Raw genomic sequence first — 18,586 nt, 5'->3', positions numbered from 1 at the left:
ATGGGCCAATCACAAATTTGAAACGTTGTCACGGAAAGCTCACAGCGAATTTATCGAGTAAGTTTGTACCTCACACTAAGGATTTTTGGTACGTATGTCTTTTTGTATGGAAATTTGGTTTTCCGAAAAAGTTGTAAATCTTTTTTACTTCTACCATCATGTAGAATAACCTCCCGAAATAAGTGCGCTTTACCCTCAGACACCCTGTATATTTTTATTAATAATAAATCGAGACATTCCGAAAATGCTGTTTACATAAAAAAAACACCTAATTTTTTAGATATTCGTCCTAGAAATATCACTTAAATAAACTCCGTATTTTTGAACCGGTAGAAGACCACCATTCAAAATTGAAATGGCTTCAGTCGTGTTTGGTGACCAGATCTGAATATCCAGGTAGATCTTCATCCTATCCATCTCATTCCCTTTTCCACTACCTAAATAACAAAGAATCTTGCATACATAATACAAAGAACCCATCTTACAGCATTTCTAATAAATAATACCTTCATATTTTTAATTTCCTAATTAGGGTATATTGTGAGGCTGGAGGTAGGGGGGAGGAGATGAGGAAGAAGAAGGTGGAAAAGAAGCTGGCTATTCAGATCTGTTCACCAAACACGGCAAAAGTCAATTCAAGCATCTTCAACCCTATAACTTGCCGGAAATATACCTTATATTATTTGCAATAACAAAATCATTCAACATTATTTTTTCTCAGATCAGACATCAAGGGAGTGTTGAATATGTAATATTTTTTAAATTCAAATCTCCACATTAAATACACTTTCAAACTACATCTACCTGCTTGAAAATGATTAACAACATGATCAAGTCTACTTTTTCCAGTGTATGTTCACAAAGTTCATTCAATCCAAACTCGGGTTTTTCCGACATACAAACGAGGAGGTTTATTCCATCGTACTCGTGCTATGCGGGTATCGGTTCATTGTGTAGTAAAGTTTGACGTGTCCCCGTACGCCCATAGGTGAAATTGCCATGCGAATGAACAGGGTTTTGTATGAAAAAGGAAGTAAATTCTATGTGTAAGCAGATGTCATAATACCCGTTTTATTACCGCACGTCCGTGTTGGTGAGCTATTCAGCGGGTTAACCCCCTCTCCAGGTACCCACAAAGTAAATCAATGTTACTTTCTTTAATCCCTAATACATCCGAAGACTTCCAACACAGTATAAGCATTAACCCTTAAGTTCTACATGGGGTCCATGTGGACCTTACTGAAAAATATATTCTTCTCTCCAGCTACCGTTGTTCTTGTCAAACCACCACTGCCCTTGGTACCCTTTTTACTCCTCAGTTCGAGATCTTTAACGTGTAGGGTCCGTAAAGACCCATTGCAGTACCAATGTAGTAAGATTTGCAAAGGTTAAAGAGTATGGTATATATTTATTATTACTATAGACCGATTATATTATATTATATCCATCCTTATTCTTAGCAGGAATGCTCGATCTTAATACATTAGAAGCCCGCCGAAAAATATTTTTAGGAAAACATTTTTTTAAGATAATCTCTGGAACTATACATAATCCACCTATTTTGAAAGAGATTAACTTATATATCCCAGACAAGTATACTCGTGGAAGGTCCCATACCCTTTTTTATGCTCCAAAAGCGAGAACTTCTGCCTATCAGAACGCCCCAGTCAACAGAGCGACTGAACTGCTCAACGAGTCTGCATTGACCATCGACATTTTTAACGTAACCTACAGGCAGTTTAACAATTATCTTTTGACGTATGTCACAAAGTAGTGAAACTGACCTTTTTATGTGTTTTGCTATACTTTTTGTCTAATTTGTAATCTTCTCCATAATGTATTGGTGAATAACCGTTTTACGGAGAACATGAAAATAAATAAATAAATATAATTTTTAAGGTAATTTGTCAGAGGTTACTCCATAGCTTATATTAATAATCGTCACTAAACCCGATTGTGTAGAATGAAAAAATTAAAATTTTCAACATTAACAAATTTAACCATAGAGGTTGGTCGCTAATTAAGCAAAAAGATCGATAGTAAACAACGCATAAGATGTGCATCTTGCAGTGATTTTTTTATGTAACAAGCACCGAGTTGTAATATGCACGTTATGTGTTCACGCAAAAAATTAAGTGCTTTAATAAAAAAATAAAAGCAGTTCTTCTTCGACTTTGATGATAATGGCAACATTACAAAAGTTAGTAAAATAATTAATGATATTAAATATCGTAGTACCTACGTAAGTACGTAATCTAAAACATTGTAATTAACTTATCAATTTAATTAGATGGTAGCTATTTGACTCATATGATGGGAACTATAAATATAAATTAATAATCGAGGTACGCATCGATTAATCGCTCAAACCACCAGATAAAACAACGATATATTACTAAAAACTTATGAAAGGAGAAAAAGTCGGTACCCACTTTGAGCTTCGAACTCGGCACGTTAAACTTCTAGCTCAACAACCTATCTAGGTCAATAATGTATTTAAGTACCATGTTATCGATCGCCAATACTAATTATTGTATTCAAATTACGTCTAACTGCTTTTCCACAGATATTATTATTATTTATGTTTAACATTTGTCAACTATTATTGTATTTATTTACTGCATTTGTTGACTATTATCCATTAATCACACAGTACAAAGCATATAATATAAACTAAAAAACAGTTTAAGCAAATAAGTTACAAATGTTTAAAAATGATTTCAGTATATCTACCGATAGAACTTAATAACACTAATTTTTCTGTTGGAGTGTTTTAGTGATAGTGAATAAATTACATTTTCTCACAAGTGAAACGTAGAATACAAACTTTATGAAGTATTTTCATGTATTCATAAACTTCTAAAAAGTTTTTATCAAAACACAAATGATGATTTCTTTTATTCAATTTTTTTTAAACTTTTTGTTTTTTCTCTTTCCAGATGGCATCCTATCCATAAGAACGACAACTTTTCCAGGAATGATGGATTTTAATAAGTTAACAAATTAATTATCCAACGAATACCGATTGTAATTTATTTGAACGTTTTGCACCCAAACACGTTTCAAAATGGGGGGAATCAATAGGGTGAAGTTTTCACTAAGCAGAACATTTGCAACGACTAATACAAAAGTAATTATATTCAGTTTAGTTTTATTTATAATTCATATTGAGTATTCGCAATGCTATTCAAGCGTAAGAAGGAGTGGCAGTGGACATCAAATAGATTCATCTAACAGGATACAATTAGATTCAAATTATATCCCAAATATATCGCCAATGCTTCGACCAGCCAATTCAAGAACATCTATCCCATCAAGTCAAGATTATAATATAGAAATAAAGCAGATTGAAGCTACTAAACCAATTGAGAAAAGTGGATTCGATTCCAATGAGAATTCAACAGAAAAAGACGGTAATGTTTTGAAATTGGATCAAGTAGAAAAGACGGAAAATTTGACAGAATTTAAGCCAATATCAAATGAACCAAGTTTGCAAGAGTTTATACAAAAACAAGAAGAAGCAATACAAATTAGAACAAAGGAGGAAATAGAAAATCAAGTCCATCAAAAATCATTAATAAGAGATATTGGAGAAGCAATCGAACTTGTTGCAGATGCTGATTTATCTACAACTCCAAAGAAAAATGAAAAATTAAATCAGTTGGAATCGGAACTTCTTGGATACATCGACCAAACTCTGTCTAAGAGTTCTTACCGTCTTTTTGAAGGGGTTAAAATTGAACCTGTTAGTACCCTCAGAGGAATAGATCTAAATGTATCAGCAAATGGAGCTCCGAGATCTTTCGGCGATGATGCATCTGATAATGGAGAATTGAGGGGTTTTGATACACAAGTTATTGAAAAAATCAAAACCTTTGCACAAAATCACGTGCTCAGTGTTAATTTGCCAGAGGCAGCGAGGTTCTTCGGTTTCAAATGTAAGTATTAAAGAAATAATATTTAGTTAATATTTTTAGGTGGAATAATAATTGGCATGTTTAACTAAATATACTTGGTACTGGATCATAACACATCATTAAATAGTTCAATCATAAAAACTTTGGAACAATAATATATGTGAGTTGTTAAGTACATAGATCTGAAGCAAACATGGCGTATAATTATGAGTTCCTTCTTAAACTTTCATACGGTACAATAATATTAACTTTATTATTTTTCAAAGGGTATAACAAATTCCGCAAATTCATAAGTCAGAACTCATTACCAACGAATGAAAAAATTTGTGTACACGTAGCCTGTTTAAATAATTACTGAGTATGGGTTGTTTCATAGAATTTGAACAATTCATTAAATTTTAAAACTAATTTTCCAGTTCTGTGATTATATGATTATTGGTCAGTTGATTCACTAAATTAAAATAATAACAGAACTTCCACAGAACTTGAAAATCAGCCTTGATGAATTGTTCAAATTCTGTGAAACAACCCGTCCTTAGTCTCAATATTACTAACCTTTTTTCAATATGATAGACGATCTATAAACTAGCAGAATTGAAAATATTTCACCAGGGTCAGAACTTTCGATTGTTTTAGTCAATCAAAACGAAAAAACAGCGATAGTTTCTTAAAATTGGTAAAGCTTCTGAATAAATATATTAATATTAAAGCTTTATTATAAAAATATTGTTATAGAGAGTCCAGTAGGACTGTAGAAAAATTATTCTATTTCATTAAAGGAACGAACTTGCTATGTTAAAGTATCAAGAATTAATTAGGTACATTTCATTAGGCGCTTGCAACACTTTAATTCAAATATTAGGTACTTTGGTTATGTATTCCATCTTTTTTATAATTTTACCGGAAAAAAGAGCATTTCTAACATTATATTTATATATTATGACAATAGAGATACAATAATGAATATTCTAATTAATGTTGAGCTGGAATTTGACATTGACTTTATTATAAATGTCAACATTGGATTGGAAGATTACGATCGAACCAAAGTATAAATATAGTTTAATTTTTATTTCGATGTAGTTGGATTAAAAATCTTCAAAAGGAGCTATATATAGAGCGTCTGCGGTAACCTCAAAGGTAATACGTATTTTTGTCTAAAATAACTCAGCTTAAAATTTTATTTTGTCAAAATAACAAAGAAATCTGATTAGATTCGCTTAAATGTAAAAGAAAGACTTTTAGCGGTGGAAACTATTTTTTTTAAATTTCGGCTAGGACATTTCTTGTTTGTAGTTTATCAATATAAATAATTCTGTTGTAAACGGAAGAATAAGTATCAGATATTTAATCTGATTCTGATAAAATAAGTTTATTATTTTTAACACTTTTTTTCATAATAACAAATCTTCAAAGCTTGTAGGCGATTTAAAAAAACAAGTTATTTGATATTTAATAAGTGTTGAACAACACAGGATGTGAAAAAATATACAAACTTGTATAAAAACATGTTTAAATTGATCATTTTTTTAATTTCTTCATACTCAATCAAGCAACGGCTTTTTTTAATGTCTTTTTTTATATAAGCCCCCCACATGAAGCTCTGAGAAAAATTATTTCCCTCAGGGTTTGTGGTATCTTTGGGAATATGAGTCGAGAGTTTCTTTGAAGAGAAGACGGAGTGAAAATGGGTCAAGGGGTCAGGGTGGACCCGTGTTATGGGAGGGATTAAACTTAAAAACTGGCCAATCATCCCACAGTCATTTTCGTAAAACCGACCCGTTCCCAGGTGAAAAATAACAACCGTGTTCAAAGGTTGGGCGCGCGTTTGGCGTTTTGTTTTTGCCTTAAGGTATTGATGACGCTAGTTCTTCAGAGCGAACAAGAAAAATATTGCAATCCGTTTTTTTAAGATACGGAAATCTATCGAACGGAATATCCGTTTCTATACAGGTTGATGGGTTGTTTAGGTTAGTATTTTAGGTATCCAGACCAGGAGGCAGCCTTTAATTCAACAGTGGGACGAAATTGCGATTTGTAAAATGTTAGCAGTTATGTACTATGAAAATATCTCCGAGCCCTGTACAGAATACACAGATTCTGAGAGACTCAGACTTTGGTTTTGATGGAACCCCGTGTCTGAGCTGATAATAGGTCATTTTTTTATTTAAATTAATCTGTGTTCCACGGTAAAATAGGATACAAATGGACGTGCATGTAAAAAATAAAGAAGGCAGATTTGTGTATAGGTTAATAGTATTGGTTGATAATGCTATTATGAACAATCAATAAATTGTCAAATTTATGTTTGTAATTAATTTAAATTATGTCTTCTTCCTGTGCCTTTGTCAGTTATTTTGAATAAAAAATATATTTTAAGGGAAACGTTTCCGTCTTGGTTCAATTTTTTCATCCAATAAACATTAATGTTCTTACGAGGAAGTGTGTGTAAATTACATACTACTCATATAGTAAAACCCATTCAAACCATTTTTTTACATGTTTCGACAACATCATTTTGCAAGTATTTGTATGCTAATAATATTTTATATACATGTTAATCAACTACGAAAAAATTAAACAAAACACTCCAAAAAACAAATTGAACCGCTTGAGAGATTTACTAAAAGAGTTTAAAAAAATGTCCACATCGAAAAGACATACTATAAAAAACCAAAAAATTGGCGAAAGAAAAAAAGTATGAATGTGTATGGTTTACAAATGGGAAAATAATGGTTCGTAAAGGTCAAGATATTAATCATCTAGATGGTTAGGATAAATTAATCTAACAAAATAACTAACTGAACCAACCATACTCAAGTACTCCTAAAATTGATAAGGAAAAAATAACTACGAATGAACGAGATAAACTGTTAACTATAAAAAAAAAATATTTAAATACAAATATAAGAAGTATCAACAAAAACTTTGATAAATTCAAATCCTTATTAAGAATCTAAAAATTAACCTAGATTTATTTATCCGCACTGAATGCTAAATGGATAAAGGATATATATTAATCACTAACTATTAACTGGTATATCTCCTATGCAACCCAATTGAATTATACGACAGAATGATGGTGTGATAGTGAAAATTGAAGATGACATTTAAATTGAAGAAGTCAATGAAATTAAAGTGTTTGAAAATCAAAGTGCGTGATTATTCAACACAATAAGCTTATCACCAACAGCTGCAAATATTAATCCGTTTCTTGAAACGTTTTCTAATGAGCTCAATGTACAAAAAAATAATACACAAAAATGTACACCTTATCGGAGATATGCAAATTGACATATAATAATATAACCATCCTAATAGAACTAAATATCTACATACATTGGCCTTTCATGGACTTAAAAGTATGATAATAAGTATGTTATAATTTTTTACCGTACGACTGTTTGCTTCCTAAATAAAAAAATAAATAAAAAAAAATAAAGCTACGCTGGTCTCCAATTACAGAAAATCTTGCATCGGCCACATATTCAGTAAGACTACTAAATCAACTAACTCTATCATATTCAACTCTACCATAATCGACTTCTATGCAACAATGTTATTCATTATGAGAAAGAAAACGCAAAGATTACAACCCTACCCAATTATCCTGAGGAAGACAGAAACTGGATTAATTGAAGTAAAAAAACAGTTACTTAACACAAACTGGTAAACCTCTAGGAGAACATTGATACAAATAATGCCTAGAGTAAATTCTAACTATTATAAGAAGAAAAAAGACGAATGTAATAACGAGTCGCGCAAATTGTGGAACATTATTAATGAAATAACATATGCAAAATCATCTCCTAATTAGAAGACGATTGACGAATTAAAAGTTGAAAATTATTCACAAATCATCCGGACATAGTTCTCAAATACAAAAAAAAAAATTTTTCACTAACGTGGGGTCACAATCAGCAAAGAAAATCGAACAATAATTTACAAATAGCATTTTACTAGAAGAAAATTAAAATATGAACCAGATAAAAAAACTACAATTAACTGAAGTGACCAGCACTGAAATGAACTGACCTTCCTATTGACCTACTTAGTCAATCTTTGTAAATACGAAAGTGTCTTCCTTTCTTGTCGTAAAAAACCTCACATATACCCATCTACAAAAATGGAAACAAAAAAAAAAAGTATAAATAATTACCTATAAGTCTCTTAAGCGCATTTTCAAAAATATTGGAAAGTGTCATGAAAAAGCAAATTCTTTTGTGTGCATAAATAAACTTTGATGATTAAAAATAACAACATCCACACATAAAAATAACACCATCCACAAATAAAAACGGATTACTTTTATTTTTCAATTACCATTGAAAAATAAAATTATTCTGAATTTGTTCCACTATGTTTCAGACAATTTAGTAAAAAAACTGCAAAAAAATGTTCTAACGTGTAAAATACAATCCCTTTGAATTACCGAAGTAAAGATTAGTTAGGTTTTTGGCGGATTTATGATGATAAAAAAGACTTCAACTAGAAAAACTTGTCTTTGAAGATTTAGTTCTCGTGTCAGGAATGAAATCACCTTTACTGTTTATTCACTGTTAAAAAGACTTGAACGTTTAAATAAATTTAATACCAAGCAAAGGTTTCATTTGCGGAACGTTGTGAAAATCGCAAAAAATATGACACAGCCCTGGGGTTTTACTTTTGTTTAAAGGGTGCTTTTTTAGGAAGTATGGAACTCGGCAATAAATAAACAATTTTTCAATTTGTAAAACATAATTTTTCATAAAATAGTTTTATTTTTCGTAAAATATTAATTTTTTGGCCAGTTATAATATTATTTAAAACTGGCCAAAACGTAATTTTTGTTCGTTTAGAACATTTATAAGGTAATGGAAATATATGTAGGTGCAGTAAAAAATAATATATCAATTTAAAACTACATCCAACTTTATTAGGGTAGTTCTAAAATTAGATTTGAATACTCAGTAAATTGCCTGTAGTTTTTTGGATATCCCAAACAAATTTTTGTTTTCGAGTTTAAAAACAAACTTTAAAAAAAATATTTTCAGCAGAGTTGGACATTTTTATTCAAAGAACAGCTTTTTATGAAAACAGTTCATTTCGTTTCTTGACAATTAATGTTTTTGAAAAAAATTTATAACTAAAATTTTGTGATTATCATAAATTTTTTTTAAATGTAATCAGTCAGAATTTTAACCAATACTTTTTAGTTGGAATCTTCATAATTATTATCTAAAACATTTATTAAATAAGAATGTACATAATTAGAAATTTTGCAATTGAAAATAATTTAATATATAATCACATTATAATATAAGATATAAAAATTGCTACATTACTACAAAGAAAATTATAACGATCATAAAATCACGTTAATCAGAAAAAACACACCAGAATAGATTGCTGGCTGTCAATGCTGGCCGCGACTAGCAATTGAACTACTCGTACTTTTTACTATTTCGCTATCTGAGAATTTGTTCCTACCTCTGAGAAATCATAACATTTAGATAAGCTATATCGTACAATACCTACCGATAATGGTTGAATAGGTATATACCATCACTTACATTGTTTCAAGATAAGATAATTTCAATTAAATGTATCCGAGGTAAATTTTGTTAATGAGTAGGTACATGGGTGGCTTTAGAAAATTCCTTTTTTTGGTTTTTGATAATTGTACTTGTGTTTTAAAATCTTTTTTTTTTTAAAATTTACATATTTTAAAATTTATTCAATTAAAATAGATTTTAATTTATTTAATTAATTAAAATTTACTTTAATTATTTTAAATTTAATTTAATAAATTAAAATTTAATTTAATATTTTAAATTTAATTAAATTAATTTAAGTTTAATTAATTTAAATTAATTCAATTAACTTAATTAATTTAAATTTAATTAAAATTAATTCAATTAATTTAAATTTAATTAAAATTAATTCAATTAATTTAAATTTAATTAAAATTAATTCAATTAATTAAATTTAATTAATTAAATTTAATTTAATTTAATTAATTTAATCTTAATTCAATTATTTAAATTTAATTTAATTAATATTAATTTTATTTTATTGTAAATTTAATTTAATTAAATTTAAATTTAAATTTGTGTTTATTTTAAATAATGTTCTAATGTACACATGTACTAATTTCTTAGATTTATGAATAAATGTTATGACTTATTACCATTAATCATATTATGCTTTATTTTGTGCTTTAACCAGCTTGTTTTTGTTACACAAAAGTGCTTCCTTCACTCTGGGCAACGGCTGCACGCTACGCAAATGCATGGCCAACAGTTTCCCAAAAATGGTGGTCAGAAGGTATATCAAATCTGTGGCCAAGTGTGACAAAAGCGTGGTCAAGCATATCCAAAAACTGGGAAAGCGTATCCAAAACGTGGCCAGGATTATCAAAAATATGGCCAAATGCATCGAAAAACAGAAAAAGTGGCTCAAACAGCTGGCCAAGCGGTTCTAAGCAATGGCCAAGCTACGGAAATACATGGCCAAGCGGCTATGCTAACCCAAACGCTTGGCACAATGGCTTTGCAAGTCTTTATAACAGACCGAATTCGTACCCAATGGGAACTATTGCGTGGCCACCTGTAACTAAGATATGGCCGGATATCACCAAAGTTTGGCCGGAACAGAAAATTCAGAAAAAAATATCAGAAAAGGAAACACCCCCATCAATATCACGCACCTCATTTATGGGTACTAGAATTTTTCATTACGCTTTGGTTTGGTTCGGGCTCCCATTGTAAATATTCTGTACATTTGAATTCAACCATTTCATATTTTGCACCTCATTCCACATACATCAAGAACTAGAACATCACTGGATAAAATAGATGACCAATGACCATACATATTATATTAATTGATTGAATCGTGTTATTAAAATAGGATTTTATCATCACCTAATCACGGTAGAATCGTATTGAAAATATTCCGATAAATACTCTGAAATCAAATTCACACTACCATCTACAAAATATATATCAAAGATGCAAGATGTACAAAATGATTCAAAAACAGAATACACGAATTTCTAGACGGAGATACATACATACATTGTAAGAAACTAACTACAGGAGAGATATGATATGATATTTTCAAAGCCAAAAGAATTATAATGATTTAGTTTTGGGGTATTATGCCGTGTTGCGCTACCTCCTAGACCTAACCTAGACCTTCATGTCCAAATCCAAAGTAATGGCCGGTTTCAATTAAATGCTTGGCAATTGCCGATTTGTCAGGATGGCCGAGTTTACACTCTTGTTGTTCCAATATCCTTTCGGCGATCGTCCGACGGCCGCTGACGGCCTTCGTAGTCGAAGGGCATAGCTCTCGACTAGCAAGCTGGAGGTTGCGGGTTCAAATCTCGGTGTGCGCAAGTATGTTTTATTTGATTAATTTGAGTTATTTCACATATAACTCACTTCAAATAATGTATTACTTGACGTACGTTTCAGAGAGGAAAATACTCTGAGTATCGCCCTGGTATAAGACAACCATTCTGAATTGAAACATCGATTAAAATGGTTTTGGCCGTGTTCGGTGACCAGATCTGAATACTTACTTCCCCACCTTCCTCTCCACATCTCCTTCCCCTCCTCACTACCTTCAGTCTTACAACATTCCCCAATTGGAGATGTCATAGTCTCACTGGCTCCTGGCGTTTGGTAACCGTTGGGGCTAGCCTACAAAAACCTCGTCACATCCCGAACAGCCACCATCTCTCTGAAGAGTAAACTTGGTTTATGCAGGCCTCAGTAAGTGTTGTGTTTTTGTTGTGGTTCCGAAGACAGCCTTGATGCTTTCTTTTCTCAGTATCCTACCAATTATGTCCATAAAATTTTGAACATAACACAAGAAAACGCAGCCTTTGGGCTCTTGTTCAATTCTGCCTTCGTTTGTGGTAGGGTTGGACACTGTAATGTTATCTGAAACTTTGGCTTAAGAAGGTGGTACCGTAACACGGCATAAAACCCCAAAAATTAATCAATATAATACAACAAATTTATTTGGAAACAAAATATTTGGTCACACAACTTTTGGCGATGATTATTTATTCAACAAAAAATTACTGCAATAACATGTGACATGTAGGTACAACTTAATTTATTATGTATATATGGAATCCAATTGTGAATTATGTATCAACGTAAGAGAAATTGAATATGTGTAAAGCATATTATAATAATCATATGCCTTTATTATTTGGTATAAGGTATGTAAAGGTTCGAATAGAAGCAATAAAAAGACAACACAAAAAAAATCTAATAATGTTCAGATGGGTATTAATTTTCAATCGTGTTTTTTAGAAAACATATTTTTATTTCAGTACATGTTTTTTAAAAATTTATAAACCAATTATTTTTACCTGTAACACAACATATTATGAAGAAAAATAATAAACGCTTTCTCTCACCATAAAGAAACAAGGTTCTTGCGTTTGGTGAATGAATCCAATCTCGAATAATAATATCATATAAATTATTGATAAAAATTGGAAATAAAAACTACAATGAATTAAATAAGAAAACAAAATAGAGTATCGATTATGAAAAGGATTAAAAAAATCAATTGTAGAAACAGCAGTTTAAGGTACCTAATACTTCAATTTAAGCTGAAGTTCATGAATATATCCGATAATTTTTAGATTTAAATAAAGATTGTTAAAATAAGTTATTTATAAATAGGGGAAGAAGGTATTTTGAATAAAATTGATTTTCATTTCCGTATTTACTAAAAATTTTGTGCTTTTCGCTTCAGCCATTTGTTTATTTTTCAGATATGATCATTATGCTTAAAGTACTAATAAAAACTGTTTCATTAATAATGTAAGAAAATAGTAACATCAACTTTAATCATCCATAAATATTTTTGTTGATGTTACTCATTTTAGAGAATTGGTAGTGCAATGGTTCCATGGGCTTAGAAGTTGGTAAATAAGTAAGTAGAAATGATATTATATAGTAGTGTTGAATTATAGTTTTTCCTTGTATCTGCTTTATTTCTCTTCCTCATTAGCGCTATCAGCTGTATTCTGGTTGTATTGGTAGTTGCAATCATTTAAAAAAGCTTTTTGCAAATAGGGCTGTCACTTTTATTAATTAAATTAAAATAAGCAGTAATGTAAAAAAGTATATATTATAAAGCTCACGTAATATCTCAATATTTTGGGTCTTGGTGTTTTAATAATTTGACAAATTATTATAGGTATATATAGTGGAGTTGTGCATTTGAAACAATCGAATTCAACAGGTCTCGAAAGTTTTCGGTCGTATTTTTAGAGAAGTACGACTAATACTGATTATCTGATCGTTGTTGTAGACGAAAATATTATTATTAAAAGCACGGAAAAAAGTAAAAAAAATAGATTTTATTTCTGTAACCACTTGGTTACTTTTCATGATTTTCAGGAGAAAAATACGTTTTATTATTTAAGAAAAAAGACTTTAAAAGGGAGATGATACAAATCATATGTTTGTAGAAATATGCACTCTGTAGGCTTGACGCCGACTCCTGTAAGGTTAAAATACAACCACAAGGATCCACATGATGCGCTTAAAAAATTGCGGTTATCTAAAGAAACCCGGTTTGGTCAATTTTTTTAGATGTGATTGAGTTACTTATGCCGTATTGAAATAAATTTAAAAAAAATAATACTACGTCTTTATTGATCAACATATTAAATAAAATTGCACTAAAGTTTGAAAAGCATACGTCTCTATAAGTACCAATAAGCAACTTATTTCTTGAGTTGACTAATGTCAACTTAACACGCGTTATGAATGCATCGAGCTGGAAAAAAGTCACAGTGACTTGCTATCTAGAAGGAATAGTTGTATTGTGTGAAAAGTGAAGGAAAAAAGCGTTAGACGAGAAAATCAAACATTATAAAATGTGAGAGATGCACGGGTTATGTAAGGATAGGAAGATATCTAGAAAAAGAGACTTGTTTTTAATTCACTCAAGATGTGATTACATACATTGAATCAAGAGGAACATTATAAATGTTTAGAAAGAATAAATATCTACATCTATTATTACTAGGAGTCGATCAAGCGAAAGCAAAAGAAGTTCGTGGTTTTGAAAAATTATTTTGCACAAAGAGGCTGTGGGCTTATTACCACAAGAGTTATCTTCGTCAGTATCCGTCTAAAATAAATAAGCAATTTCTCCTGAATTTTGTTTAAATGACAGTCGTTCTTGAAAATTTAAAGCCATCGCATCTTTGGGAAAATTGACAAACAAAATGATGAATGTTGAGTTATCATTATGATAAGTTATGTTCATGGTCTATGCTATTATTAAATATTAGGGTTCAAAGCGTTTTAAATTAAGTTCATTATAATCTACGTGTTCACAGATGGCGTTAATTTAAGTATTTATTAATTTACAATATTAAGACGAATTATTTGTTTGCGCCCGTACATACGCAATATTATGTAACGGTGATTGAATCTAATATTTTATTTGTATGCCTCTCAAAACTATTTTTTCTTCTTCATATTGCGAATGTACGGGCACAAAAAAATAATCTGTCTTAATAATTTAAATTATAACTTGCAAAACGTGTACTTAAGTAAAATAATTAAATAAGCGCCATCTATGAAAGAGCAGATTTTTAAATATTTCCAGTTTACCCTTAAATATGTAGGAAAGATGCATATTTTTAAATAAAAATCGTAGTTTTAGTTGTAGCACAGCTACAGAAGTAGAGAAACAATGACGGTAGAGTTCAGCTTAATACGACAATGAGTAAATTTAAAGGCAGTTTAAATAATAGCCTTGTCATCAAAATTTAATAAAAATATACTGTGAGCTCCATAAAAGAACAGTAGATATGTTCTTAATGGTTAGAGCACACAAATATTTTAATGAGAAAGGCCAGTGCAACAAAATATTTCAACCATGAAAATAGGCGAAAAAGATCTTCAAAGTCGATATAAAGACAACTGCTTTAGATTAGTAGATCATTTTTTAAGTATTTCTTTTTATAACGCGGACAAAGTGACAGCCCTTCCAACGCTTTTCACCAATAACTTCCACCTCCACTAACGCACTGGCACTTGTCTGTTTTCACTTTCTGGGCATCAGTCGGACAGGGCAAGTCATCATTTCTGACCGGCTTCGGCCTCGGCTTTCTAGCTTTTGGGCTGAAGAAGCTGCTCCTGCCCGTGTTCATCGGCGCGCAGATCTTCAAGAGTGTGCTCATCGCTATGTTCCTGCCGAGCATCTTGGGCAGCCTGGGCAAGATCGTCGGCAAAGGTATATTATATTTTTTTATCGTTTCAGTATTCTTTCCGAATATCGTGTACTATTTTTTTTCTTCTTTTGTTTGTTTCTCTATTTGTTGTTTGTTTTATCCTCAATTTGCATCTTTCTATATTTCTTTCTTTGTTTTTTCCATTATGAATTATTTTTGTTTCCTTCGGTTTTTTATTCTTCTTTCAGCGTGTACCTCATTTGTTTCTTTCTTTATTCGCTAATTTATTTGTTAGTTTCTATCTTTCTGTCTTTTAGTATTTATCTTTTTTGGTTACTTTATTTTTTATTTTTTTATGTTTCTTTTTGAATATTAAAGTTTCTCAATCAAAGCTATGAACAAACTAAAAACCAACATTTTGTATGAAATTTTCTGATGCCGAAAACTAACGGAATAATTACACGAAAGCACAATTCCACAAAAGCCGAAAGTAGTAAATTAAAACAAATTATTCTGCTAACCCTTTCTTTACTGAGTCCGAAAACTACATTCTGTTTCCAAAATGACATCCCAGCGTCATCATATTATTAGAGTTGTTTATACAATTGTTTGTGGAAATTTTGGTATTATTTTATAAATTAATGCCGTATGTGATTCACAACGTGAATTTTTAAATCTTAATTTTCAGGATTATCCCAATTTTCTGGGGCTTCTTCCAATTTCGGTCAGCCCCACGTGCAGATGGATGATCTCGACTACAAGGACAATATGGGTTACGCCAATGAGAACGATATATCTTACACCTACCCCAAAACAGACACACTGGGCACCTTGCCAGCTACCGCACTGTACGGGAACAAGGAAGATTTGGCCAACGTCGCCATGTCCAGGTAATGACAATTACACAAATATATTTATATTGTTTAACTAAATAATCATCAATATAACATTATTATCTTTGATCACATTATGAAGTCCAATGTACACATTTTTTAATATGTATATATTAACATGCAAAAAATAGATTCCACATTAATAAAAATATATTAAAACGCAAAAATGAGATTATGGCGTGATTTTCGAAGCAAAACTCTCTTACAAATCCCATGTCTGACATTGTCTCCCGCTCCAACAAAATTGTTGATTTGTTCTTTGCAATGCGAGATCATTTACTCTCGGAATCGCAATACGTAGAGCATATGAAGCCCTTGTTTGCAGTATCCCAGAATATAGCTCCATTATTTGGCCCCTTCTCAACAAAACAATATTCAAGATTTAGAAAAAGTGCAAAAGAGGTTTATGTGTCCTTAATAATGCTTTAAATTTCAATTTTATCAATCACTTGGTGGGTATACATAATTTTAATTACAATACAATAATGTGAACCTTAATAAAGTTTTTATAAAACGTACTGTTTGTTTATAAAATCCATAGGAATACGTTTTATACAACCCTGATGAAGGTAAAGGTTAAATTGAAACTGGTTAGTTTATATATTTTACTCAAATAAAGTGGTGTTCAAACTAAATAATTTTATTCTAATCATAACAATTATTCATTCTAAATTAGTATTTGTTTCGTTCAGATTGCTTATTCATTATTTGCTTGACAGATTCATAGATGAATTAATAAAGTGAATATAAGTTACTGAGACAACGCGCGTGGTTTTACTGAACCAAGTCCAGTGGACATAATTATTGGCCCGCCCATATTATAAATATTCTTTGATTATCAGTTTAATAATCAGAACTTAATTTTTATTCGATTAGAATGAATATAACGCGTCTTGTAGTTTTATAACGTTATTTAATTTTTCAAGTTTACTAACATTTGATAGCAAAATTTCGTTTTTTGAATGCAATTATCTTGAGACCCATTATTTTTCACGGGTCTTCGCTAGTATTCATATAAAATAACTTACTAATAACTACTTCGTAAGATGGGTTAGTAGCTTATTTCAAGAAGAGCTAAAATCCTGAGTATAATCCTACATTTTGAAGCTCACAGCATGCACTACACGGTAATTGGTTTTCCAGAGAATTTCAGAATGCTTAACAATGTTATATCTAAGATTAACCTTCCGCCTTTAAGGCACTGGGCACTTTGCATGTGATGCACCTGCAAGGAAGTATGGCTTTACCGAACATTAAGGAATCTGTACGTTCTTATATTTGCTACTTTGCTACGTAACTGAGACGTGAACTGTGTGCATGGCTTAGCTTTTAATATTTACCACTGTGATGAACTTGCCCTGGGATAATTTTTTTTCAGTTTATTGTAAGAATTAATTTTTGGGAATTGGTAGTGAGACAATGTAAGATATGGATGTTGTTGTTGCAGTGTTTATTAAGAGTCAGGATAATACATTTATTGAGTCAGTTGCCGTGACGAGGAGATGATGTAGGACAGATGTTGAATACTCCGGTTTCTGCGATGATGTGGTGGTCAAGCGCGGGTCAGTGAGTCGACGCCGTGCGCTGGTGAACGGAATCGATGAAGGTCAGGTACTGGCGAAGAACGTAGGTCTTCAGGCACTCCAGTGCTGACGAGACGGCCAAAGGTGCGGTGGACCTTGTAGGCGGTTGAACGGGCGCGGTGTGACAAGTGAGGATGCTGCGTGTCCTCGTGGTGGTCATGATGCGTGGAAGAAGCGCTGGTCAGAGACGCTGGGACCAGGGCGCTTGTAATCCGAGTAGCGCTTGCCAGGGACGACGATCTGGACAAGGCGCTAGGTTGATGTCCCAGTATAGTCCATGATGGTACGGGCGAAGCCGGGTATGTGTCTTTTGCGGAGGAGCACGGGGCCCCCCAGTTGTCACTCGTGAGATTAGTAGATCTTTGGCGGCAGATTGATGACTTACTGACTACTGACTGACTGACTTGAGGTGAAGAAGGATCGAAGCGTGACGTGGGGGGAACCGGCCATGGTGGCCGATTCCTCCATTACGCCGAGGCGTAGACTCTCGGTATGCCAAGTCGGACTTGTTGACTGGAGTGATGTGGTATGAAGACCGATGATGACTGACTGATGTACTCAGGTCCTCCACCGCTTATATAGCTGCCGACTTCTTTGTTCTCGTCTGCCACGGGTTGGAGTAGCGTCTGGACTTTGAACTCGCAGGACGCTGACTCGGCTTACTGTCTGGGCGTTTGCATCACCCTATATGCAAGTCAGCAGTCTACGTATGATGGTACCGATATTATTATTGAAGTCTCGAAAGAATAATTGCTGTCTCGGCTGTTTTAACACATGCCGTCTGGTTATGATTTTGATGACTCTAGGAGCGGTGAAATAACCGCTACAAATTAATTCTGGGTTCTCCAATCAAAACGTGGTCAGAGGTAACATCTATTGGAGGTACTGGGAACTAGAGGGAACCAGGGCGTGTTGTTTTTTTTACATACGCCAAAAAGATAAAATGCAACCAATCAGAGAGGCCTAATGAAAAATCGAGGTTAACAGGCA

General features: G+C 32.1%; 1 protein-coding gene and 1 long non-coding RNA gene across 2 annotated transcripts in view; both read left to right on the top strand.

Annotated features, from left to right (window-relative positions):
- The window catches only part of LOC149411599 (uncharacterized), an 81,210-nt gene extending 78,136 nt beyond the window's left edge, over window positions 1-3,074 (top strand). The window contains exon 3 of the long non-coding RNA XR_016304817.1: window positions 2,940-3,074. This is a non-coding gene — a long non-coding RNA (uncharacterized LOC149411599). The remainder of the gene's footprint in view (window positions 1-2,939) is intronic.
- Window positions 3,075-3,277: 203 nt separating this feature from the next.
- The window catches only part of Osi24 (Protein), a 49,142-nt gene continuing 33,833 nt past the window's right edge, over window positions 3,278-18,586 (top strand). The window contains exons 1-3 of the mRNA XM_089646701.1: window positions 3,278-3,938; window positions 15,063-15,182; window positions 15,809-16,010. Of these exons, the coding sequence (XP_089502827.1) occupies window positions 3,278-3,938; window positions 15,063-15,182; window positions 15,809-16,010 (983 nt within the window). The remainder of the gene's footprint in view (window positions 3,939-15,062; window positions 15,183-15,808; window positions 16,011-18,586) is intronic.

Source organism: Hesperophylax consimilis, chromosome 25, assembly GCF_061612785.1.
Source record: "Hesperophylax consimilis isolate HC1 chromosome 25, BYU_Hcon_1.0, whole genome shotgun sequence".
In the NCBI taxonomy this organism is placed as follows: Eukaryota; Metazoa; Arthropoda; class Insecta; order Trichoptera; family Limnephilidae; genus Hesperophylax; species Hesperophylax consimilis.
This window is presented reverse-complemented; position numbering and strand designations above follow the sequence as displayed.